The sequence below is a fragment of the Phaseolus vulgaris genome, unplaced genomic scaffold, assembly GCF_000499845.2.
Source record: "Phaseolus vulgaris cultivar G19833 unplaced genomic scaffold, P. vulgaris v2.0 scaffold_17, whole genome shotgun sequence".
NCBI classification, from domain to species: domain Eukaryota; kingdom Viridiplantae; phylum Streptophyta; class Magnoliopsida; order Fabales; family Fabaceae; genus Phaseolus; species Phaseolus vulgaris.
Window position 1 is genome coordinate 185,510 of NW_027174086.1, and position 27,589 is coordinate 213,098.

Genomic DNA, 27,589 nt, shown 5'->3' on the forward strand with positions numbered 1-27,589 from the left:
GTCAGCTCATTTCACGATGCTCGCACCTCCACGTGTTGCTACATAACCATGCCCACCTATTTCATCACAACCAATGGATTATGTAACTCAACTTTCTCCATTTTTTTAATTAAGTTTCTATTACAATTTTATTATATTTTTCTATTATGCTCCTTTTTTTTAATTCTATTGTTAGTTGAGATGAGACAACGCATTTATCATTTTTCATTGTCGTTGGTGATATATTTCCATAAGGAAAATAAGAAACCACAGTGATTAAGTTTTAATTTTTTAAATTCAAAACTGATTTAAAACTTAATTAATCTTAATTTAAATAGTATTCAAGAGGAGTATTTTTGGCTTGTGTGTTTTTTTTACAGTTGTTAGAGGAGAGGAGCCCCTGATGTCCAAGCGATGTGTAATATTTTGGTTTCTTGTAAGTAAATCATTCTCTTTTCTTGCGCGGCTGAATGTTCTTTAATTCGCCAATCACGCTTTTGGGAGAATCGTTCCTTCTCTGACGAAGCCAATCTTAAAGGAGAAAAAAGGCACACTATTTACTTTATTGTGTGTCCGAGGAAACGACACCCAATATACATAAAATAAAAGAGATTGTTGCTTCATTTCATCCTTTTGGACCAGTTAGTTCTCATGTTTTAACTTTTTCTACGGATTTCCATTTTCAGATTTTCATTGGAGAGACGAGTGGTGGAGAGGGGAGGACGAGTGGTGGATGTGAAAAATCAAACCAATGCCATCACACCCTAATGTTGGAAACTTTACTCTTTCCCAATTAACCCATTTATTCTAGAAACTGATTCTGGTTCTACATAACGGTTCTACTTGTAATAAACCGGATATAAAAGAAAATTACTCAAATAATCTTCTTCAAAATTTATTTTCAAAACTAAACTGTTTTACTGTACACGAAAGGAAATAGATGAATTCTTATCGAAAATAAAAAATACTCAAATAACGTCCTTCAAAATTTATTTCCGAAAGTAAACCGCTTTACTGTAGACCACAGGAAATGGATCGCTGGAACACAATTTCGTATATATAAAAAGAGATTTTGTCAATTATTTGCCTCCTGGAAATAGATTTCTCGTGAACCGATGATTATTGTGCAAGTTTTTTAAGATAATGATTTAATTTAAGAAAATGATAAATAAATAAATAAAAGTTATAAAAATAAACTATATTTAATTAATTAATATTTTATAATATAATTGTACCGTCTAAAACCGAGATGATCTTAGGCCGAGATATGTCTCGATAATAATATTTGCACTATATATTCTCAGCATAATTATGAACAACTGAACAAATTATAAGAAAATGATGAAAAATTATAACTAAATAACACGTATAAGCTTATATTCCCTCTTCCAAATCAAGTCCACGTATCTTAAATATCGATCGACCCTGATTTATGGTACAAGCGCCTCGGACATCCTTCTCCGACGTGTCTACAACATGTATCTTTCTTACTATCTATCCCTATCAGTAAAAATCTCATTCTCATTCATAATAATCGTAGTATTTGTCCCAAAGCTAAACAGACAAGGCTACCCTTTCCTTTAAGCACAATAAAATCTCATTCTCCATTTAATATATTGCATTGTGACATTTTGGAGTCCTCATAAAACCCCAACTCATTTTGTAAAACGTTTTTTTCTCACTATAGTCGATAACTATACTAGATGTACTTGACTATTTCTTATGAATCACAAATTTGAAACCCAACATCTCTTAGAGTCATTTATTACATTTGCACAAAATCAATTTCAGGCATCTATTAAAACCATCCGTGTTGACAACGGATTGGAATTTATTTAAATGTATGATTTTTTTCTCAAAAAAGGTATTGAATGTCAACGCACTTGCGTTTACACTCCTCAACAAAATGGAGTGATTCTAAAACGTTTTTTTCTCACTATAGTCGATAACTATACTAGATGTACTTGACTATTTCTTATGAATCACAAATCTGAAACCCAACATCTCTTAGAGTCATTCATTACATTTGCACAAAATCAATTTCAGGCATCTATTAAAACCATCCGTGTTGACAACGGATTGGAATTTATTTCAATGTATGATTTTTTTCTCAAAAAAGGTATTGAATGTCAACGCACTTGCGTTTACACTCCTCAACAAAATGGAGTAGTAGAACGTAAACATAGACACGTTTTAAACACAGCACAAGCCCTTCTATTTCAGTCCAATTTACCATTAGAATTTTGGGGAGAATGCGTTTTAACCGCCACATATATCATTAATCGTTTGCCATCACCTTTACTAAAAAATAAATCACCTTTTGAGCTACTATATAATCAACCACCTTCACTTTCTCACCTAAAAACTTTTGGTTGCCTCTGTTACGCAACTGTTGTTTCACCTAAGCAAAAATTTGATCTGCGTGCCCGACAATGCATCTTCATTGGTTATCCTCACAGTCAAAAAGCATACAAATTATTTGATATAGATGCATGCCCTTTTTTTACAAGTCGAGATGTCATCTTCCATGAAAGTGTTTTCCCATTCTGCCAACAGTGACATACACAATCCTCACCTCCATTACAAGGTATTTTGCCCACTATTGACATTGACTTACCCACTTTTGTCCAACATTTACTTGATCAATCTTCTTCTCTTACTCATCACAATGCACCTGAACCTCCATCAAACCATCCTTCTTCTCCTACTCGTCACAATACACCTGAACCTCCATCAAACCAACTCTCTTCTCCTACTCGTCACAATGCACCTGAACCTCCATCAAACCAACCTTCTTCTCCTACTCGTCATAATACACTCGAACCTCTAGTAGACCAACCTTCTTCTCCCATGCCAAGAAATCTAGCACCCATTACCAAACCTTCTCCAACCGACCTTCCTGTTCGACGATCCAGTCGCACATCAACCTCACCTTCCTGACTTCAAGACTACGTAACGGATCCCAAGCCAATCATTCAACCACTGCCCAAGACTGGCAGAATGGAACCAGGTATCCTATGCATCATTTTCTTTCTAATTCACGATTTTGTTCTACACATAATGCATATCTTGCTAACATCACAACCACCAAAGAACCTCGCACTTATGCTCAAGTTATCCTTGATCCAAATTGGCAAAAAGCAATGGACGAAGAGCTTTCCGCCTTGCAGCTAAATCAAACGTGGACCTTGACACCGTTACCCGCTGGGCAGAAACCCATCGGATGCAAATGGGTCTATAAAATAAAGTACAACTCAGATGGTAACGTCGACAGATATAAAGCGCGCCTTGTCGCAAAGGGGTACACTCAGATTGAAGGTGTCGACTATTCTGAAACTTGTTCACCAACAGCAAAATTAACAACATTGAGGTGTCTCCTCACCATTGCAGCAGCCAGAGATTGGTTTACTCACCGGCTAGATGTGCAAAATGCCTTCTTACATGGCACATTGCATGAAATTATTTACATGGACTTGCCACCCGGGCATCATCGACAGGGGGAGAACATTGTATGTCGACTCAACAAATCCCTTTATGGTCTCAAACAAGCATCTCGAACATGGTTTTCAACATTTTCTCATGTGATTAAATCTGTAGGATTTCAACAGTCCAAGACAGATTACTCTTTATTCACAAGACAAAATAACTCATCATTTACTGCCCTTTTGATTTATGTGGATGATATTCTTTTGACAGGAAATGATTTGACAGAAATTCAGCGTGTTAAAGATTGTCTATTACAACATTTTCGCATTAAAGATCTTGGAGACCTAAAATATTTTCTAGGGATTGAATTTTCCGTTCCAAAGCTGGTATTTACATGTCCCAAAGAAAATATGTGCTTGATATTTTGCAGGATACGGGACTCACAGGTGCTCGTCCAGACAAACTTCCAATGGAACAATACCTAAAACTCACACCAGACGATGGGGAGTTATTAAAGGATCCAATCAAATACAGGCGACTCGTGGGACGACTGATATACCTCACAGTTACTCGGCCTGACATAGCATTTTCGGTTCGGACCCTAAGTCAATATATACAGGATCCACGGAAACCTCATTGGGATGCCGCAATTCGAGTCCTAAAGTACATCAAAGGATCACTAAGACAAGGATTGCTATTGCCATCCGAAAACAATCTGACATTGACAACTTATTGCGACTTAGACTGGGGAGGTTGTCAGAAAACTCGGAGATCAGTATCTGGGTATTGCATTTTTCTTTGTTCTTCTATTATCTTATGGAAGTAAAAAAAAACAGACAAACGTATCAAGATCATCAGTGGAAGCAGAATACCGCGCGATGGCCAATACTTGTTTGGAAATAGTTTGGTTGCGATATTTGTTGCAGAATTTAAATGTGCCATGTAACTTGCCAGCTCAACTTTTCTGTGACAATCAAGCGGCATTACATATAGCAGCAAACTCAGTATTTCATGAACGCACAAAACACATTGAGATAGACTATCGCATTGTGCGAGAAAAATTACAAGCTGGGATAATTAGTCATTCATATGTACCGACACAGTATCAGCTTGCAGATATTTTTACAAAGGCACTAGGCAAGAAACGATTTTTGATGCTACAACGCAAGTTGGGGTTTATGATCTTCACCTACCAACTTGAGGGGAGTATTAAGGAAATAATAATTATCAAATTATATGCAATTATTGTATGCAATATTGTACGATATTGTACCCAATTATATGCAATTAATTTAATAATGATAGAATCTCATGATTAGTATCCCTACTAAATTAGATTGTAAAGTGGAGAGAGAAACTCCCTATATATTTCCTATACATGAAGTGATGTAACCATACACATAAGAGAATAAGAAACATCTCTTCTTCTTACCATTTTTCATCATTTTCTTATATGGTATCAGAGCCATTTTGAGTCTATCCTAGCGAGTATTTGTTGGGTTTATCAGGCCACCCGCCATCGGGCCGTTATCGGACCACCCATAACATATATCTCCACACACGAGTTGGTAGCCTCGGCGTGAGGGGGTGTGTTGGAAATCCCACATCGACTAGAGATTAAAGCCTTTCATAGTATATAAAGGGGTCCAAACTTCACCTCATTGAGCCGGTTTTATGAGGTTGAGTTAGGCTTAAAACCCACTTCTTAACACAAATGGATAAAAACAACAACAAAAAATTCAAAATGGTGAAGAAAAAATAAGAGGTTGTGCTGTGGAACTAACTAGAAACTGTTTGATGAATGTCTTAATGAAAATTTGTTGTTTTAATATGTGGAAATTATTTTTAAACGATAGAGGATGATTATAAAGGGTGGAAATCAAAGTAAACTTGAAGAACATACAAGAATCAATTGAAAATAGTGATGAACAATGAGGTTTGGCAGCAGCACAACAAGTGTTTGAGAAAATTTAAACGGTGAAAACTTGATTTTAAATGGTGGAAACAATTTACAAGTGATGAAAAATGAAAATAAACGGTGAAATCAAAGATTTATGGAAGAATTAAGTAAGAACCACGAAGAACACAAGTTTATAGAAAAAATATTGACTTACCTTGATCGAAGGATTTTAATGTGCTCTGATCCACCTAATGCAGTCCCAGCTTGTGGTTGATTAATTGGAGTGGCAGCAGAATTACGTGGAAGCAAGTGCACTAAAATGGTGATCAAGTGCAAGGATTTGTGAGATTAAAGGTGTAATGAAGGGGAAAAAGGTTTGGCCAACCTTCCCTAGGCTCACTAGGCCTAATAGGCTCACTAGCAAGAGAGATTTGGCAGAGAATGAGTATTCAAGTTCTAAACTCTTCATTCAATATATGCAAATTTAGATACATGAATGGAAATTAGAGTATTTATAGATGAAGGTAGCTTGCTCCTTAAACTACCATAACTCTAGTTAGTAAAGTTAACTAAGGAGAGTATGGTGACTTAAGGAGGTCATGTATGCTCCTTTAAGATGCTTTAAAAGTCTTTACTTGTGTGACAAATTAGAGTATCTTTGTTTCATCTATAAAGTACACTTGAAAAGAAACCAAAATACAATTCTATACATGCTTATTATAATATTTATAGAGATAGTTAATTTTTCTTTTTATTATTGTGTATGGTGCTTCATCAAAAGTAATTACATTTATTTAAAAAAATCTTAACGGATACTGGTCGACCGATATTCAATGTCATACATTCAAAATCTGATTTTTGGATCTGTCGGTAATTTGTGAAATACTGAATGAATAAAGAAAACTGAGGCGTAATGAGGTATAGTTGAAACAGAAAAAATGTAAGTGAGAGAACAGAAAATGAGAAATCATCGTGGGTGAAATCGATTTTCGGTGAGGCAATAACCGATGACCGGAACCGTGGGGAGCTCGTCAGCTGTCAGTGGCGACATTGTTACGGATGGTGAGTTCCAAATTTTGGATTTTGGGATTTAGGATTTCTTTGTGAATACATATTTTGATTTCCCTTACAAGTTAAAGTATTTGTTTTGCATAAATTTGGAAAGTGAAACGAGTTAGAAGGATTCCAAAATTGCGAGTTTGGTGGCGCCACTGTTGCAAGGGTAGATCGTGAGGTGAGTTTATTGATTGTAATTTCTTGTTAGGGTTTAGTTTGTATGTAACTCTGTTTGTGTTGGAACTTGGTTGTTGAATGTTGATGGGGGCAGAAAGACAGGGCCATAATGAACTTTGAAATTTTTTTGGGCCCCTTAGGCTTTTTGGACCCCTCTGTTTAATAAATTCACCACATACATTTATGTTATGCTTTTAATACTTGCACCGTGTTTACGAAAATAAATCTGGGTGCGCTGACCCATTAATTTCAATGTTCGCCACCACAATATTAAGGTTCGCACTCCTTACCAAATAAGCCTGGGCCCATTAAGCTGGACTAGCAGTTCTGTTATTTGCCACACAGTTTTCTATACATCCACCACCTTTAAAACTGTTATTGGAATTGAAATATATTGAAAACGTTTTGGGCCTCTATGCTTTTAGGACCCCTCTATGCTTTATATACTTGGATCTAACATATATAAAATATTAATATTTTGAATTAAATGTAATGTCAAATTCTCTTATAAAAAACAATTTTATAATTTTAATTTATTTGTAGAGATGATATATAATAACGTAAAAGTTATTAGTAAACACTAGTGCAGAAAATGCATATATAACATCGATTTTGGAAGACATATAAAATCGGTTTCATCACCGATGTAGATCTCAACGATGTAAAATGTCAATTACATATAGCATCGATTCTAAAAATCAATGTAATATATACCAAAATCTGAATAAAATATTAAAAAATATGTGCTCTAGAAGGCACATATAACACTGGTTGTGGCTCTTAACCAATGTTATATGTGTTCCAGAGTCACATACTAAATCTTAAACCTTAAACCCAATAACAAAACATTCAACATTGTCGGGGGTGATCACCCCGGATCCAATATCAAGACGTTCAACATATAACAATTACCCAATTTAAAACATAATACATTATATTCCAAATACAATATAATAAAACTAATTATCTATATAAATAATTGTAAATCACATAATAATTAAAATTAAAATTAAAATATTTAAAAATATAAAACTAGCCTGGAGCGTGAACGTGAACGAAGTTGTGGCGGCAATGGAGGCAATGTGGCGGCCACATTGGCGGCAAGAGAGCAACGACAAGAGTGACAACGAAATAGTATAGAAGCGTGAATGAAAGAATCTTATTCAGTGTGAATGCTCTCACGATGAAGAGAACGAAATAAGAGAGAAATGGTGGGGGGAGCAGTGGAGGCATCGATAGTGGCAACAACACTGACAGAAGCAAAATGAACTTTTGAGCAAGAAAACTTAGGAGAATAACATGAATGAAGAATGAGAGTGTAAGCCAAGAAAATAGGGTAAAAACATATATTACACCAGTTATGAGTAATAATTGGTGTAATATATCTTTTTTAAAACTTAAAAAAAAAATTAATCTGAAAATTACATATAACACTGGTGTTATATGTAATGCCCATAATTAAATGTTTCAAATTATAACATCGGTTGTATAAAAGAACCGATGTTATATGTTCTTTTTAAAAACTTTTAATTTTTTTTAATCTTGGAATGACATATAACACTAGTTCATCGATCTAATTGATGTTATATGTAATCCGAGAGATAAAATTTTTAAAAACCATTTTTGTTTGCTCTGAGCAGGACATATTACACCGGTTAGATAGTGTGTAATATGTGTCAAATATTTACAAAAATATAACCGTATTTTTGTTTACATTGATTTTCATTTAACCGACTTAATATGTTGTTGTAAAATATGTTATTTACGAAATAGGAAATATACTCAATTAACAACTCAATAAATTAATATTTTAATTAAATTTATTTTATTGTAATTTAAAATACTATTATAAAAAGTTGTCAAATGAAATTTAGTCCTTGTCCTCTCATAAGTAGGAAGACCAATCATGCTAAATATATTGAATTTCAATTACCTAACTTTGGAATTTTTTACCAATAAAATACAACTTCACGTGATATTTATAATTGAAATAAGTAAAATTTATAAAAATTACTAAAATATATAAATCACACAACTTTAATTGAAATCAAATTACATTAATTTTAATATATTTTTAAAAATTTGATTAATATCACCAATTAATGTATAAAATTACACCGATTTGATAAAAAAAATCCACAACTTTTTATGTACACATTGCACGGTACATCCAAGAAAGGGTACCTGAATTTAAATATGCACGCAAGAAGTAGGATGTAGTAGCTAGGTGCAATTTAAAAATAGTAATGATGTAAAGAGTAAATGGGGAGTCCATAGCTACCTACCCTTCCCACTCTCCACGCACAACTGTGCCACCATTTATTGGAGATAGAGACGTATGCTCGTACTCTTACACTGCTACTACTACTACTTCAGACGAATCAACTCATCAAACCCTAGCAACCAAGCAAAAGGAAGCAAAACCATTCGTATTATTATTACCAAAGAAAGAAGAAGAGCGATGAAGGGTGAGATGTGGCTGTGGTTATGGGTCTTTGTATTGGGTGTGGGGGCGTTGGAGGAAGGACATTTGGCAGCGGAGTGCAACCTGCTGGTGCAGAAAGTGATTCCGTGTCTGAACTTTGCGACGGGGCAGGCGGCGGTTCCGACGAAGGAGTGCTGCGAGGCGACGTTGGAGATAAAGAAGAGCGATCCCAAGTGCCTGTGCTTCGCGATCCAGCAGACGCATAAGGGGATCCCTGAGGCCAAGAGCATGGGCATTCAAGAGGGTAGGCTCCTTCAGCTCCCTTCTGCTTGTAACTTGAAGAATGCCAGCACCACCAATTGTCCTAGTAGGTTCCTCCATTTCCATTTTCTTTTCTTTTACTTCAACCTCTTTGCTACAACCTTTTGGAAGAAAAAAAAAACTGAAATTAAAATCTGTTGCCAGAAACTTTAAAGTTATGTACAAGTTAACTTTAACTTATATAAAGATAAGTAATCTATACAAAAAAATTTGAGTAACAAAAATAAATGTTTCATTGTATAAGTTAAAGTCAATTTGTACATATATAACTTAAAATAAAAACTCAAATAAGTTATACAATAAAGTTTCTATAAAGTAACTCATTATATAAATATAAATCTTGAACCTTAATTACTTTATCCACTTGTTAATCATACTCCAAATCCAAATATAGCATTAATCATACTCTAAATCCAAATATAGCATTAATCATACTCTAAATATAGCATACTTATAAAAGTAACTATGTGTAACTTAATTAACAAAACTCCAACAAAGTAGGAGAAATTATTCTATGATTGGACTAGTACACTTGAATTTTATTATTATTATTTTTTATTAAAAAAATTACTAAAACAATTATTAAATGGTAATCAAACTTAAAGACAACAATAATTAATTGTATATTGATTAAGTTAAATATTTTTGTATTTTTTTAATAATATTTATTTCATTTAATGACATATGATTGTTGTTACTTGAGAGGTCAGTCTAACTGAGATGTCAAGTTGCATAGTGATATCTAACATGAAGACATTTTTATAAAAAAAACTATCGATATTTAAATTAATTTTTATTATTAAAAAAATTATAAAGTTATTTTTAAATTGGTGTATAAGTTTTAATAACTAATATTTTAAATTTTAAATTAATTTTTGAAATACTAATAGAGATTAATTTAGAATCTAAAGTAGTCTGTAATTAAAATCTTGGAAATTAATATCAAATACTAATTTAGAATTAATTTTATAACTTTTTATTAATATTTAAAATAATTTGTATATCAATAATTATTTATTTTATAAATTATTATATAAATGATTTTATAAATATAGTAATTGATTATTTTGATTTAAAATGAATTTTTATTTAATAATTTTCTTATAATGATTAATTACATTTAAAATTAATTTTTTTTGATGATTTTGTTATAGTGATTAATTACATCTAAGTCAACATTAATCGATAAAAATCAAGTATTCTCGTATTATAGTTATTCTTAGTTTTGGTTTCAACTCGACATAAATAAATAAAACACATAAAAAGTATGAAGTTTTTGTTTGACTAAATTAACTCATTTATGATTTAATTACTTGTTTTAATAAAATTGAGGAAATTATATTTTTATTTTTTAATTTATTGTTTAATGACATTTGTTTTATAATAAAAGTAAAGTAATAAGAGAAAAGTATTTATTAATTTAGTATATAATTATATAGAAAAATATTTAAACACCATTTGTTAAATAAAACTAATTTTAAAGATAAAAAATAATTAATAATTAATTAAATTTTATTAATATCTAAAATAGTTTATATTATTAATACAAATTTATAAACTAATATCTAATTAGTTACTTATATATCAAAATTTTAACTATCAATTTTAAAATAAAAAAAAAATAATAGTTAAAATTTTAGTAGTTAATTAAATACGAATTTAAAAATTAATTTAAATCTTTTTATTAACATTTATAATAATTATATAAAAATACTAAAAATTAATTGATCTGATTAAAAATATTATACTACCAACACGTGCTTATTACATTCATTATTTTATAAATTTAGGCGTACAAATTTATATTGGTGAAAAGGTCTTATAGAAATAACAATAAATTATTAAAACTACCAAGAGTTAAAAATTAAAAAAAAAAACTTATGGTGGTTACTATTAAAGTGATGGAGTGAGCGAAAGAAATAAAACTCTAAATTTTCTTAAAAATAAAAGAAGGTTAAGTAAAAAAGAATAACTTTGATTTTGCTTTGAGTTTGGCAGAGCTTCTGGGTCTATCTCCAAACTCCCCTGACGCAGCCATCTTCAGAAATGGTTCGTTGAAAATTAATTCGAGTTCAACGTTGGGAACTGCAATACCCCTCTCAGACACCCACAAGGCCTCCTTTGGAACCATGCTTCCACCTCCTCTCACGCCATACGTAGCTGCACTGCTTTGCGCCATTCTCCTTCTCCCCATTCCATTTTCTTCTCACAACATTAATTTAATGCTCATGCCTGCGTTTAACTAATGCCTCTCGTAACACCTCCTTAAAGGGCGTAGCTCTTTTGCTATTACTCCTAGTAACTGCTACTCATGGACCAACTTTATTAATCTGCACCTTGCACCATGCACCATACTTCATTTTCGTCTGCATCATTTCATGTTTCTTGTCTTCTCTCTCTCTATATTTATTAATAAGTTGAATGTGGATTGATTTAGAAATAAAGTGAATAAAACAGAAGTGATTTGGTTTAATAAAAAGATAGTAAATCTACTGGTACATATGATTGATTTGTTTGAATTAATAAAGGTTAATAAACTACTTTTTTTTAAGTGTAATGTTAAAATTAATATAAATATTTCTTATTAAATAATAAGTTAAGAAAAAAAAAATTAACGGGAATGAATGAGGTTTATATGAAATCAGATATTATTATTATAGATATTATTATTATTATAGAAATTATTATTATTATTGTTACATATAGCTGTTTAATTTTTCTTTTCCTTTTCCCGGTTTCCATTTTTTTAAGTAATAATAGAAACTTTTAAAGGGAATATGCTATACACATAGGCTTGCAACTATAGATTTGGTTGCACACAGGTTCTAGGCATGCTGCAAGACCCAGTAGAACACAATACCCTGTTATGTTTTTTGGTGATGAGTGTGATCCTTAATATAGAAGAAAGCGGGTTATGAGTTAGGGTCTTCACAATTGTGCCAGGGTCTTCATACATGTTTCACAAGTTTTGGAGTTTGAATAAAAGAATCATAATTTTTTTTATATTTATCCCGTTAAAGTCATAATTTTTTTTTTCTAAATTAAAGAGAATATCATAATTTATGCGCTTTATGCTTATCATAATATCATAGTAATGTGTTAATCTCTCCAAGCATGCTATGATTATTGCATAATAATAATTGATAACAGATTTGTTAGTAAATTAATAAGTATCAATCCGTGTTAAACTCTGTGATTGACTTAATTTTATGTTTAAAACCAACCCAAGCGCCCACTTGCTCATTAAATTAAACCACTAGTAGCACTACATAATTATACTTAGTAAAACCATAGGAGTTGGAAAAGTTGAAGCTTGAGAATGAACGTATTGCTTTAGAACTAAAACGAAAGGGAGTGGGTGTTGACTTTAACGAGGTGCTGTTTTGCAAAGACATTAGATGCAGGTTAGCTGACTATGGACATTAACCTTGGAGGAACCCAAACACAGTTGTTGGAAGACAATCCAATTCAAAAGGACTTCCAATTCTATTATAACTAGCATGGTGTAACTGTCCAGCAACTGCAAACCCAACCATACACAATGATATTCTTAAGTTAAAATGAAGTTTGGAGTCTCACATACATTCATTTCTCTGTTTCTGTGTGTGATTATAGGCTGTAATATGAATGGAAGCACAAAATCAAGGACTGGTGGGGGACTATGGGACATATTACTTATGTTGGCAAACTGTGTAGCTCAATCAATTTTGTATGCTGCTGCTGATTGTGTAAAATCAAAAGCTTATCGTGATAAATAATAAATAATGCACATCATTATCTTAAGAATCTTATAAATTATGATTCTCACATATCATATTCAATTATAATAGAGATAGACACTTACATTGATCCATGAGAGTCTCTATGTCAGTAGATTCTTTAATCTCATTTTCTCAATCTATCTCTTGACAATTGTGTTCTTGTCACACCTTTTATTGATGATCAACAATGATACAACCTTCTTTGCAGAGACAAAACCCTATTTTTATTCTTTTCCAATCTCCACCAAATTAGGTTTTCATTAGGTATTATAGTATATATATATATATATATATATATATATATATATATATATATATAACTTCTCACATTAATCAATGCGTCTTTCATTTTATTAAATAATATTCAGACTCAAAACCCAAAATCTATTTCATATGATTCACATTATAAAATTAATTTACATAGTTTTCTAACATTTTCCCACTTGACTCATATGAGTATAATACTTTCATGATTTAATAATTACATAAAATATAATACACACACATTGAAAGGTCTTACGTAAATTGGTTTTATCATCAATCAAAATCAATGATACATAAATAATAAGAGTCAGGGCACTTACATGTCATTTAATCAACATGTTTTCTTCCATGTACTAGTATATCATCATACATTCATCACTCACTAGTATACATAATGTCCATATTCTCAACATGACCAGTAAATATTTTGGACGGTAACCCTTTTGTTAAAGGGTCAGCAATCATAAAATCAGTGCTAATATGTTTTATTGACACTCTATGTTTTTGAACTTTCTCTTTAACATCAAAGTATTTTAATTCCATATGCTTAGCACCTTTCGAATACTTGTTGTTTTTAGAAAAGAAGACATCTGTGAAATTTTCACAATAAATTCTCAACGTCTTGACAATACTATTAACAAATCCAAGTCCTGAAATAAAATTTCGCAACCAATTAACCTGAACTGTGGCCTCAAAGCATGCCACAAATTCAGCCTCCATGGTGGATGCAGCAATGACTGACTACTTCACACTTTTTCATGGAATCACTCATCCGGCTAAAAGATACACATAACCAAATGTGGACTTTCTTGTATCCATACAACCAACAAAATCTGAATCTGTATATCCAATCACCTCAAGATGATCAGATTTCCTATACGTAAGCATGTGATTCTTTGTCCCTTGTGAGTATCTTAAAACTTTCTTTGCAGCTTTCCAATGATCCAATCCTGGATCATGTTGATATCTACCAAGCATACCAACTGCAAAGCTAATATCTGACCTTCTACATGTTTGAGCATACATCAAACTCCCAACAACAAATGTATAAAAGATATTATCCATTTGTTTTTGTTCCAAAACATTCTTTGGACATTGCATGAGACTAAATTTGTCTCCTTTCTGTATTGGAACAGGATATGCTGAACATTTATCCATTTTGAATCTCTCTAAAACTTTATTAAATATATGCTTTCTGAGACAAGCCTAACAGTTCTTGTGATCATGGAATATTTCTATTCCCATCACATAGTATGTCTCACTCATATCTTTCATTTCAAAGTTATTAGAGAGAAACTTCTTAGTCTCACTTAATAGACCAAGATCATTAGTTGCAAGCAATATATTATCTACATATAGAATCAAAATTATAAACTTGCTTAAGTTTACACACCATGTGTTCATTTCCTTCTTCAATGAACCCCATTGGTTGGTCCATATAAACATCATCTTCTAAATTTTCATTCAAAAGACATTTTTGACAGTCATATGATGCAACTCAAGATCATAATGAGTTATTAATGCCATGATAATTCTAAAGGAATCTTTCTTAGAAACAAGTGAAAATGTTTCATTATATCAATGCCATCTTTTTTAGTAAAACATTTGACAACAAGTCGGGCTTTATAAAGTTTGATATTGTCATGAGAGTCACGTTTAGTCTTAAATACCCATTTACACCCAACTCTCTTACATCCTTCTAGAAATTTCATAAGATCTCATACATCATTATGTGCCATTGATTTAAGCTCATCTTTCATGGCATCTAACCACTTATCAGAATTATCATCATTGATAGCTTCTGAAAAGGAAACTGGGTCATTATCAATGCCTAAGTCATTTTTCTGACTCTTGTAGATAAACCACATAATCATTCGAAATAACAAACATTTTTTCTCTTTGAGATCTTCTTAATACTATTTCTTGTGGTTGTTATACTACAAGTTCATTGTTAACCTCATGATCATAATTTGTTGTTCTTCTTCATCGTTGAGTGGTTTAACTACATTAGGAACAACAATACTTAAAGTAGAGGTACTAGTTAAAGGAACTTGTACTCTAACTTCCTTAATCTCCACATTTTGTGAAGCTTCACTTCCACTAGTTTCACCATTTTCAATGAACTTTGTATTTCTAGTTTCAACAATTCTTGTACTATGGGTAGGACAATAAAACATATACCCTTTTGTCTTTGCTAGATAACCAATAAAATATCCACTAATTGTTCTTACATCCAATTTCTTTTATTTCAGATTGTATATTCTAATTTTTGCTTGACATCTCCAAACTTGTAGGTGTCTTAAACTGGCTTTCCTACCTGTCCACAATTCAAAAGGTGTCTTTTGAACAGTCTTACTAGGAACCTTGTTCAATAGATACATGACAATTTTTAAAGCATACATCCATAACAATACAGGTAAAGATGAATTACTTAACATACTCCTAACCATATCCATTAAGGTTTGATTACGCCTATCTGACACACCCTTTTTTTGTGGTGTACCTAGCATTGTGTATTGAGCATAAATACCACATTTCTCAAGAAACTTAGAAAATGGACCAGGGTATTGTCCCCTTTCATCATACTTTCCATAATATTCATCACCTTTATCTAACTTGACAATTTTCACCTTTTTGTCTAATCGCCTTTCCACTTCATTTATATAAACTTCCAAGGCATTTACTGCTTGAGATTTTTCATGTAGTAAATAGACATAACCATAACGTGAAAAATCATTAATGAAGGTGATAAAATACATTTCTTTATTAAAAGAATTTACATCAAAAGGTCCACATATATCAGTGTGTATAATTTCAAGAAGCTGAGTGCTTATTGTGGCTCCCTTCTTTGTGTGTTTTGTTCGTTTACCTTTAATACAGTCCACACATGCATTCAGATCAGTAAAATCTAAATTTGGAAGTATTTCATTATTTACTAATTTTTCATCTTTTCTTTGGAAATATGTCCCAAACGTTTATGCCACAAGAAAGCAAAACATTCATTCACTAAACTACGTTTAGTGCCAACCTTATGATGCAAGGTCATAATAGTTTCAACATATAAATTATCAAGATTCAATTTATATAAACCTTTATAAAGAGTACCAAATCCAATCAAACAAGTACACTTATACAAACTGAAACAACCATTCCCAAAATTAAAAGAGTATCCAGCAATATCAAGTTTAGACAAAGAAACTAAATTTCTAGAGATACTAGGTACATATAAAATATCCATCAAGTCTAAATAAAATCCAGTGTCAAGGATTAAACGATAAGTCCCGACAACTTCCACTAGAACCTTCACTCTATTCCCCATAAAGACAAACTTTTCATTTGGTTTTATGGTTTAGATTGAAAGGAATCCCTACATCATATTAGAAACATGAGTTGTGCATCTAGAATCAATCCACCAAGAATTATGTGGAACTTCAATTAAGTTTGATTCAAAATATACATAATAAGCATTATGATTTCCTTTCTTTTTGAACCAAAGCCTTACGTTTCAGACAATCCTTTTGGAAATGTCAAGATTTCCCACAGAAATGACATTTGCCATTTTTCTTCTGGTGTCTTTCCATGTTTCTTGTAAACTTTCTTTCTAGCTCCCTATTTTTTCACATAATTAACAAAGTGGTCTCCTTAATTCTTAACTTTGGTCTCTTCCTGAACTAACATATTGTGCAATTTATGCACATTCCATTTGTCTTTCATGGTATTATAGTTCATTTGGAAATGACCATACTCAGACGGTAATGAGTTCAAAATGAACTACACAAGAAAAATTTTATCCACTGTCATTCCAAATGACTTAAGTCTTCCTGCAATATTTGTCATTTCAATGACATGTTCATTTATAGTATGAGAACTATCAAATTTCATGGTAGTTAAGGTACTCATTAATGTCCCGGAAAGAGACTTATCAATATTTTGGGAGTGCTCTTTCACAAATTTCATAAATTATTTTGCATTATCAATTTTGGGAATAACAAACTTAATATTACTTGCTATGCTCATTAACATAAACATCACACTATGTATGTTTGACCTTTTCCAAGCCCTATAATGATTTTTCTCTTTAATGTTGTCAGCATCAATAATCGCAACATGTTTTCAATCAGGAAAATTCAATCCATTAAAGACTGGAACTAACTTAGCATATGAATGTAAAGACACATGAACAAATACTTCAACTAACACATGTTTAACATTAATACTTTGAGTCATAAACTTAACATACAATACAGATTCAAATAGCAAACAAACATTTTATTCATACTAATGTTCTCCTTTGGGTGATACATTAATACACAAAACATAATGATGCTGATAATATTAACATTTGACAATATATGTGTATTAACTAGAAACACTTGTTATCTTTGGATATACAAAGAAAACTAATAACACATACTCGCTACCAATATGATTCAGAATAAGTTGCAGCATTTCATTCAGTCAACTTGGCTTTTTATATAGTTTGTCTTTTCCTTGACGCCTGTCACATGTAATTTATTAGCTATATGTTTACCTTGGTGGCCCATTTTTAAATATGTAATTAGTTATAAGTTCTATATAATCTAAATTTTTTTCGCTTACTATAATTGAGTTCAAATCAAATGTAATTTATTGCCTACATATTCATTTTTTGACTTTTTTTTTAACTATGTAATTCATTATGAGTTCTATATAATCTATTTTTGAGATAATTTTTTCATGAATTATAAGATTACAGTATGGAATCAATGACTTCAACTTTTTAAAAAATTCCATAAGAACATTTTGCTTTCAAGAAGCTTAAAAGTTATTTTGTAATTATTATTCTAATATTACTAAATACTGTTAGAGTTAAGCAGTGTCTAAGTTCAAGAGGGGAGGGGTGAATTGAGCTTATCAAATTTTCGCAAAAGAGGCAACTTTACAGTTTAACAATGGTGAAAAGAACAGATTGATATTAAACAAAACAGATTGTTGTACATATGGCTTTTAGCACAACCAGAACATGATCAACACGATTTAGATCAACCAGCAGCAATACCATAACCAAATTGATTAACTTTCACAGTTTATAAAGTTGCAGTTTGTAGCACAAAATTAATCAATTTTACTTAACATAAGCCATCTAGAGTAATGAATCAAATGTCACAGTTCAGTTAAAGAAAACAGTTCACCCTTTACCCTATTACAAATTCACACAACAACTTGATTTATGTTTAGAGAATTGATTAACAAGTTAGAACGACAGATTTAACCAGGTCCAGAATTGACAGATTTTGTTTTAATATAACAGATTCCTTTCTTGACAGATTATGTGAAAACACAGAATTAAGTGCAAGGATGAGAAAAGAAACACAAGAGAATTTTTATACTGGTTCACTCATCAAGAGCTACGTCCAGTTCACCTTACTCCAAGGTGGAATTCACTAAAAACATATACAATCAATTACACACACACAACAGTTCTTGAACCCTTCAAGAACTTCAACAACCAAGGCTGAAAAACACTATTCCAGCATACCTTGCAACTCCAAGAAACCCTATCTAGAGTGACTAACACTTATACCTATTACAAGAATGAATAAGGGAAAGATTACACCTGAAACTGTGTTGCAAGAACATAAACCAGTTGTTCTATTTGCTCCAAAACAGTACCATCACCTTCAACCAGCACAAGGTTCTTCAAGAACAAGCTCACATGTATTTCTCTTTTGAAAAACCTTTGCAAAACCTTTTCAATTCTCTTTTTCACACACGAAATGTTGTATCTCTGTCAAACTGTGATTGTTCAGCCTCCCTTCACGTGAGAAGGGCATTTTATTTTATAGAGAACAGTTTCTAACCACTTTTCAAAAAACAGTTACAGAACAGTTTAAAAAACAACAGATTGATTCTAAAAACAACAGGTTAAATGTTGACAAAACTGCCAGCTCAGCTTAACTGAAATAACAGAATGAACTTTACCTTTGGTGCCCTAACAGAATTTTGAAAGGCCTTTAACAAAGAAGAAATAAACCGATTGCTTCTCAATAAAACAGATTTATTTTTGTACTGAATCAAACCATTTAAGAAAACTTTAAAAAGCTTTTCCAAAACCATTTAACCACATCATGAGCTTGATCTTACTACCTTGATTTGGCATCTAGGATGGGTCATGCAACAAAAGGCAACCTTGACTACACACAAGCCTAAACAACAAAATCATCTAAAACACATAGCAACCTCCAAAGCAACCTAGCTAAAGACTACATCAAATACACTAATGCAAGGTTGAGATGAGCTTCATCCATCTCCAACAAATACAACAATCCTTTTCTTCTTCAAAGGAAAACTCTTACAACATTGATTATATAAATATCTAATCAATTACAATTCTACAAATTTTTCTTTAGAAAATGAATTATTCTTAAACTTTTAAAGTTATCACTAAGTTGCTTTTAAACTTGAAAACTCTTTCAATTTAAGTTTCTTGTGTTTTTTCTTTTCTTGATCTTAAATAGGTTTTACGAATAAACATGTTTATCATGACTTAAAAGACTCAATATCATCTAAATCTTAAGTTATCTTCCGTGATTGACAAATATAAAAAGCTAAAATTATCTTTAAAATCTTTGTAGCTTTACGTTATTACTTTAGACACTGAGTTTATCTTCTTTTATGTGCAACAATTTTTTAAAGAGTCGACTTAGACTCTATAACTTAACTTAAGAGTATGTTTAAAGTTCTATGTTGTTATAAAACCTTTGAAATTTTGGCAAAGTTACCTTATTTATCTAAATATACAATTCATTATTTTCTATTATTATGTAATATAGGTATTGTATATATGCATGATTATAAATGTAACACAACATAATACATATTTTTATTATTTTGTATTGACACTTTAAATTATAAATAAATTTTCGGTACTTTTAAAATTAGTCTATATTGAAAGGTACTTTTGAATTAATGGTGTTTACATGTTAATTTTGATTATGTCACATGTTATAATAAGGGCAAAGGTCTTACTAAGATGATTATATGTCAATATTATTAATTAAAAAATAAATTTGCATATTATTAAAGGTTATATTTTAAAAACACTAAAAGAATATTAGCGATATCAATTTTAATGTTAGTCTAGCCGATAAAATTTTTAAATTAGTTTAAAGTTTAACATTTTTATTAAATATAAGATAGTATTTAACTTATTCTTAAAATAAATACATGACTTAGGTGTTATGTAAATTATGTTTCATGTACATTAAAAAAGTTATTAAAATAAAAAATAATTTAAGATAAAAATAATTAATTATTATATTAATTAAATTAGATATTGTTTTAGAGATTAAATCCTAAACTAATTTATAAATTTAATTAATAATAAAAATTAATATACATATTGATAATGTTTTTAGTCTTTAAAATATTATTTAATTTAATTAATATAATAATTAATTAATTTTTTTTTAAAATTATTTTTTAATGATTTTTTGTGTAATAATATATATATATATATATATATATATATATATATATAAGGAGTAAGTTAACTTAATTATTTGGACTTGAATCTTAAATATACAACTATATTAAATACTCTATTTGAGCTATAAAATATAAAGAGTACATATGATTGAAAAAGTTATAAATTGAAAAAAAAAATCTAAAATTAAGTTTTTTTTTAAACTTTTGGAAGGCTTCATAAATAAGGAAAATTAAAAAAAATGAATTGATGTTGATGTGTCAACCTACCTTGAGCTTCCTACCCCTACCCTAACATGTCACAATCCACAGCTCGTACTAGATGAGTTTCCACGTAATACATGGAACTCAATTCACTAAGAAAAAAATACTAATGATTTTATTATAGAATTAGTGTCAAATATTTTGAAGCAAGAAAAATGATAAACCAATTTTTTTAGGGAGTGAGAAAACACAGGTTTATTGTACCCATTAGAGGTTTTTTGGGTTTTAGAAGAATAGAGGATATTAATAATAGAATGTTGGTATGATCTGAAAATGAAATATTTATTGTAAAATAAAAGTGGAAGAATGGTTAATAAAGAATGGAAAAGAGTGAAAGCTGGGAAACCATAATTGCAACAACTCCTTGGCACAATGCCACTCATTGCATGCCACTTACGAAGAATGAGTGAGTGGAAAATGGCATCGATTAGTTTTGGAGGGCCTTTTCCGTAAACCTAACAAAATCATCATTCACATTCTGACTAATCAATTATCCCTTCTGCGTGCGTCCAACAAAACAAAATAATTTAAGATTCTAAAAAAAAAAAAACTTATAGAGATGTTACATTGAAAGTCACGAATTGAAATATTTTTAAGTATGTGCCTAGATATGAGTTAATAACTAATATACTAATATTTAATAATTACATTAATATAATGATAATATGTTCTATTTATTTTTCATCTATTGGAGGAAGGAACACAATTACGAATCTTAATAGGAATGAAGTAGTCTTCATATCCTTACTCCGTTATCAGATTTATTATTTTTAATGTTTTTTTTTCTCTTGGAAGAGAAATATTGATTAATATTCTTGCTGATTAAGAAGAGTGTTACTTTATATCCTTATCCATGTGTAAGGTGTAAGGTGTAAGGTGAGAATAGTGTAATACACGGGTGAGACTTACAAATAGATCCCAGTAATTTTGAATGAAGATTAGATATTAAAATACGTTTAATCTAAATATATTATTTGATTTTTTAAAATTATTGATCAAAATATATCTATATATGTATATATTTATAAAAATCATATCAACATTATAGAAATTATACTAATTTGTTTATATTATCTAAAGATTCTAAGATCTATCTAGGTAAATATATTCACTTGAATATGAGGAATTATTAAGAAATTTGTTTATAAATTATATTGATAGTATAAGATGAGTTAGTCACTCAATTTTGATGTCCGACTATATCAAAATACATTTAAGACACTTAATAAATTAAATGATAGCAAAATTATGAAAATTCATGTTTCATTTAATTTGGGTGACATCTAAAAAAATCAACTAAACAATTATTAAGAGAAAGATATAATGAAGATATTCTCCAAGATTTTCTTCAAATATGAAATATACTATATATCAATATATCTTCGTATAAATCAAAGATTATCTTATGAATCAGTTAACAACTGATATTTGATAAATTTGGTTCATCACAACAAGAATTCATGACTAAACACTATAAATAAATAATACGTACCACCAGTTCCAATTCCGTTCTATATAAGTCCATTTTTCTATAATTGACGCGCTCGACGTTTGATTATTATACCATTCTTATATAAAAATTGATTATTAATGGAAAAATATTTATAAATTGTTTTCTTATAGACGGAGGCATAATAACACATTACATAATTTACATCACGTTATGCCCTATCTTGAATTTCTCACCCATTCCTTCTTACAATATCAAAATTACGCTGTTGGTAACAAGTAATGGCAATCAAATTTCATTACATTAAACTAATTTTTTAGTATAAATATATTTATTACAGAAATTTTGTGATTCATTTATAAGTGATGACATGAATAATTTTGTTGCTTAAAAATGATGTTAACTGCAATTTCTACTTTATTAATTAATAGTAAAAAATGAAAGAGTGAACGCACGGGTGCGTGGGCAAAACTCCGTTCTGTGGTAGGCAACGTGGAAAATGAAGAGCGGGTAACAAGGAGAGAGAAAGAGAGAGAGAGAGAGAGAGAGAAAGGAGTCTTACACAAAGGAGAATTGAGTTGGGGTATGGAAGAAGATGAAGAGGGGCATGCCATGCTCATCACCCACCTTCACCATCACCATTTCTCTCACACTTTCTCACCTTCTTTTACCCTTCAACCTCACCATAACACTCACCCTACACTCTCTCAACAACACCCCAGGTCTTCTACTTTCTCCTAGATCTACTCTCAATGCATTCTTTCTTAAACCCTTTCAATAAAATCTATGCTTTTTTCCTCCTCTTTTACATTTCTTTCTTTTATGTTTCTGTCAACCTCTTTCCTTCATTAACCATGCCAACCTTCATCTTTTCTTTTCTTTCTTTCTTTCTTTTGATTACTCTTTATTTCTGCTCTGTGTTGTGCAATCATTCACAGTACGCTTCAATCAGAACATAACCTAGATGTTAAGATTTTATGATGCTTGTCTTGTGTGCGTGTGCGTGTGTTGTTGCTACATCAACTTGTGAACATTACTTATTACTTGGCTATTGGTTGTCATATGTTTCTTTTTATCATAGAGAAAATTGGCTGCTGCAATTTGATAGCTCTTGTACATTGTTCCTTGTGTTCTTGGTCTGAACCTGGAGGTCTCATTGTTTGCTCTCACCGTAGTCTGAGTAGGTTTACTTCAAATTTTGGCATTAAAGAGAAAAAGAGCGAGGTGGCGTTGATTCAGCCACAGGTTGAAAAATATGTGCTGATTTAGAGTAATATAAGAGACACAATGTAAGAAGAATGCGGCCATCTTCTTTTGAAGTTAGAGGCAAGTTTTTTGTTTTAATCAAGAGGCAAGATGACCACTAGGTCCACAGTCGAAGCTTTTTGGGTGTGTTTTCCTGTGTGTTATTCACAGTGTAAAATATTGACTGTCCTGTCCTGTCCTGATTGTAAGTGTTCTGAAGGATGCATCTTAAGAAGGGATAAATCACCTTGGTTCTCTGTTTTTATAAAATATGGTTTCTTGTTCACGGCAACAGATAGGAACACTGGTTTAATGGATTTGCATCGAACTTGGCAGTAAGCAATCCTTGCGAAGATACCAGTCCGAAATGCCCAGTTTTTACTTACTCATTTAGTGGCTACTCAGAATCCCTAATCTCTAAGGGTGTTTAGTAGCTGGGTTTTAAAGGAAAGGGGAAGGGGGAACAAAACTTTCATTTCCAATAAAGATGCTCTAATTTGATATTTTTTGGAAATACATGACATAGAATAACAAACTAACATGGATTTAGTATCTTGATATTTTTTTTATTAATTAATGACACTCTTAATTTTAAGTAAAAAATTTGCCCTCCCTTCCGTCTTGCTCCAAAACCTCACTCCCAAACACACCATAATTGTTCGGTTTCACTATCTCATCACATATATTCATATGTCAACATTTATGCTTAAAGTGTCTATTCTAACCCTGTGACTAACATTATTGCATAAATAACATATGGTCAGGATTCTGTGCATAGTTTGTTTGTAATAGTGCTATACAAAGGAAAAGCTTTGTATTAGTAACTTATGAATCAGGTATAGTTTGTTTGCTTATGTGTTTAAGTTGATTTAATCAGGTATCTTCCTGATCCTTGAAACGGCTAGTTCTAATTTGGGCAGAATATAAATCTGTGCATTAATTTTATAGTATGATTCAACTTTTTCCTATGAATCATGATGGTCTTTCTATACATCTTTATTCTACAATTCAATGGAATGAAGTATATGAATATCTTCGATCATCCTTTTCACAGATTGTCCTTCTATGACATTGATGATTACTCCGTAGATGATTTCTGTGGCCTTGTAATGGCAGCTGGAAAGTCGGGAAGTTTCAGGATGATGGAGCCACTAAAGCATGCATCTAAGAAATCTCGAAGAGAAAGGAGCCGAGGAAAATCATCTGGAAGGTCCTCCAGCGATGAAGCTATGGAACAACAAATTTGGAAAGATTTGCCGGAGGATCTATTTGAGCCTGTGATTGCGCGACTTCCAATTGCAACATTTTTCCGCTTCCGCACTGTGTGCCAGCGATGGAATTCCTTGCTGAATTCTCAAAGTTTTTCTCAGCATTGTGCTCAAGTCCCACAAGCGAACCCATGGTTTTACACTGTTACTCGTGAACATACCAATTCTGGAGCTATGTATGACCCTTCTATGAAGAAGTGGTACCATCCCAATACATCAGCACTGCCTGCAGAGTTGATAGTTTTACCAGTGGCTTCTGCTGGGGGCTTAGTTTGCTTTCTTGACGTATGTAGTCAAAATTTATATGTTTGTAACCCATTGACTCCATCCTTAAAGGAGTTACCAGCTTGTTCAGTTAGGGTTGGGTCTCGCACTGCTGTAGGGATGTCAGTAAATGAGAACCCAACTGGTGCTGTCTACAGGATTCTATTGGTGGGCTATGATGGAGAATATGAAATTTATGACTCGGTAACAAAGTCCTGGAGCTATCATGGAAACATGCCTGCTGATATTAAGCTGCCGCTGATACTCAATTTTGGATCACAAGCCATTTCTATTGACAGCACCCTGTACTTCATGCATTTAGATCCTGAAGGGATTGTTTCCTATAATATGGCAACTGGGGTTTGGCTGCAGTACATAATCCCAGCGCCATTGCATCTGATTAACCCCACACTGGCGGAGTGTGATGGTCGGATATTGCTTGTGGGGTTGCTCACAAAGAATGCAGCCACATGTATATGCATATGGGAGCTGCAGAAGATGACTTTCTTGTGGAAGGAGGTTGACAGAATGCCAAATGTATGGTGCTTGGACTTTTATGGGAAGCACGTTAGAATGACTTGCTTGGGAAACAAAGGCTTGCTCATGTTATCCTTGATGTCAAGACAAATGAATCGATTGGTTACATACAACATAGCAAGTAAGGAATGGGTGAAGGTTCCTGGGTGTGTGGTGCCACATGGAAAAAAACGGCAATGGATAGCACATGGTACTGCATTTTATCCATGCCTCACTGCAATGGCTTGATTTAGATTGTATATACAGCAATAAATAATGACCTCAGAATATTTCCCTCGAATCACAAGGTGCCTTGCAACTTGCTGGCTGTTGATGCTGATGTAGGAATGATAATTTTCATTGCTGGTTAACAAAGCAGATGGAAAACGATACGGGTTTGTACTACTTCATGTATTCTTCGTACTCTCAAGCATGTACTTCGATCACTTTGCTTTTTTTCTCTGCATATGAAAGTTTAATTTCTGTTAGTATCATTCATGTTTTCTAGCTGAAAGGACCAAACTAGAGCTGGAGCAACCAACTAATTAAGAATTGAAGCATCCGTTAGTCAGGGTAGAGGCTTATGAAGATCCTCGAACATTCTCAACCTGCCACTCCCTTCACAGGGACTATTTATCCTGGTGTCACTTGGCACCTCATACTTTCTCTTGCAGTCTTGCATTATATAACATGTTTTTTTTACGCAAATCTGTCTCCAAAATGGTGGGATCACACATGTAGTTTTTCTAGGTCTGCTTCCAGCTTATCACTTAGAAGCTGGGATTTCCATTTTGATGTCTCTCCCCCAACTACGTATCGATGTAGTACACTTTAAGTTAAGGTCATTCTTATTTACGTTTACGATAGTTGTCTATTTTCAAACTGTGGGAATAAATAACCAATCACTGATCCATGTTCAGTAGAATACATATAATCGATGGTGGTTTAATTACCTTTTTGTTTAGGGTCAATATTCAATTTATTATAATGATTTTTGTAAAAATCAATCTGATCTTAATTTTTTTTTTAAAAATATGTAATTTAGTCCCTTATGTTAGATTGACATGATGCAATGAGGTGACACATTTATGCATAGATTGAATCCATGTATTATGTCACGTTTATAATTAATTACTAATTATATTTACTTTTAACTTTTGAATATTATCCTCCATTCATATAAATCTTAATTCCAAACTCAAACAAATATTACTTCTTCGTATACACAAATCCTAATCCCAAACTTAAAAGTAAAAGCATAGCTCGTGCAATTTCTCGTGGTTTTCATTTTTTGGTTTGTCAACTAATATGATGTTGATGTCAAATACTCATTTATTGTTGTCGTTTTGGGCTTTGGAGGTGAATTTGAAGAAGAGGTTGGCAAAGGAAAGTGCATATGTGGAGCGAGCATGGGTGGCAGGGAGAGGGTGTAGTGGAGAGGGTTGCAGAATTTGGGGGAGTTGGCTTTAGTGGTGGGGAAATTGGAGGGTGGTTTTGGGAGAGGAAGCAGTGGACTTGCTTCTTCACTAAATCTGGAAGATTCTGTTGGACTTCTTCTTTCTCCATCGTTATGCTTCTTCACCAACAAAACTTTGGAGGTCCTTTATTTTGTTGAAAAGGTTGAAACTTCAATTTCTTAACTCAACATCACTCTCTTAAGCAACCATATCAAATGTGGGATTGCAAATCTCCAATTCAATTTTCTCTTTACATCAATTTTTTTTTCATTTTTTTTTTCTTTAGTGGGTGGATCCTTATGTTTTTCTTAACAATTTTTTATCAGACTCATCAATTAACTAGGTTTCACAT

At 31.9% G+C, this 27,589-nt stretch overlaps 3 protein-coding genes and 1 long non-coding RNA gene across 10 annotated transcripts; 3 read left to right on the plus strand and 1 right to left on the minus strand.

The window, feature by feature from the left end:
• The first annotated feature begins 6,136 nt into the window (after positions 1-6,136).
• On the plus strand, positions 6,137-6,727 carry LOC137817155 (uncharacterized). The gene is made up of 2 exons (XR_011081928.1): positions 6,137-6,367; positions 6,471-6,727. It is a non-coding gene; the product is annotated as an uncharacterized lncRNA (long non-coding RNA).
• Positions 6,728-8,837: 2,110 nt separating this feature from the next.
• Positions 8,838-11,658, plus strand: LOC137817154 (non-specific lipid transfer protein GPI-anchored 13-like). The gene is made up of 2 exons (XM_068620404.1): positions 8,838-9,330; positions 11,283-11,658. The coding sequence occupies exons 1-2, from the start codon at positions 8,877-8,879 to the stop codon at positions 11,528-11,530; spliced, it is 702 nt and encodes a 233-aa protein (XP_068476505.1). The 5' UTR covers positions 8,838-8,876; the 3' UTR covers positions 11,531-11,658.
• Positions 11,659-14,077: 2,419 nt separating this feature from the next.
• LOC137817157 (secreted RxLR effector protein 161-like) lies at positions 14,078-14,467 on the minus strand. Its single transcript, XM_068620407.1, has one exon. The coding sequence runs from the start codon at positions 14,465-14,467 to the stop codon at positions 14,078-14,080; it is 390 nt and encodes a 129-aa protein (XP_068476508.1).
• Positions 14,468-22,959: 8,492 nt separating this feature from the next.
• On the plus strand, positions 22,960-26,641 carry LOC137817145 (F-box only protein 6-like). Of its 7 annotated transcripts, none has more exons than XR_011081926.1 (4): positions 22,960-23,209; positions 24,787-25,991; positions 26,089-26,191; positions 26,289-26,641. XR_011081926.1 is itself a non-coding variant. In XM_068620388.1 (3 exons), the coding sequence occupies exons 1-3, from the start codon at positions 23,073-23,075 to the stop codon at positions 26,112-26,114; spliced, it is 1,368 nt and encodes a 455-aa protein (XP_068476489.1). In that variant the 5' UTR covers positions 22,960-23,072; the 3' UTR covers positions 26,115-26,641. The 7 variants fall into 7 exon arrangements, 3 of the variants coding, with proteins under 3 accessions (XP_068476489.1, XP_068476488.1, XP_068476490.1); XR_011081925.1 differs by having other exon boundaries at positions 26,089-26,175; XM_068620388.1 differs by having other exon boundaries at positions 26,089-26,641.
• Positions 26,642-27,589: the final 948 nt, after the last annotated feature.

Bases quoted from the DNA above. Each gene is read 5' to 3' on its own strand.
- LOC137817157 (XM_068620407.1), bottom strand. From the start codon at position 14,467: ATGGATAAATGTTCAGCATATCCTGTTCCAATACAGAAAGGAGACAAA.
- LOC137817154 (XM_068620404.1), top strand. From the start codon at position 8,877: ATGCTCGTACTCTTACACTGCTACTACTACTACTTCAGACGAATCAAC. The intron at 9,331-11,282 runs GTAGGTTCCTCC...TGAGTTTGGCAG, and splicing joins CAGCACCACCAATTGTCCTA to AGCTTCTGGGTCTATCTCCA.
- LOC137817145 (XM_068620387.1), top strand. From the start codon at position 23,073: ATGGAAGAAGATGAAGAGGGGCATGCCATGCTCATCACCCACCTTCAC. The intron at 23,210-24,786 runs GTCTTCTACTTT...TCCTTTTCACAG, and splicing joins CTCTCTCAACAACACCCCAG to ATTGTCCTTCTATGACATTG.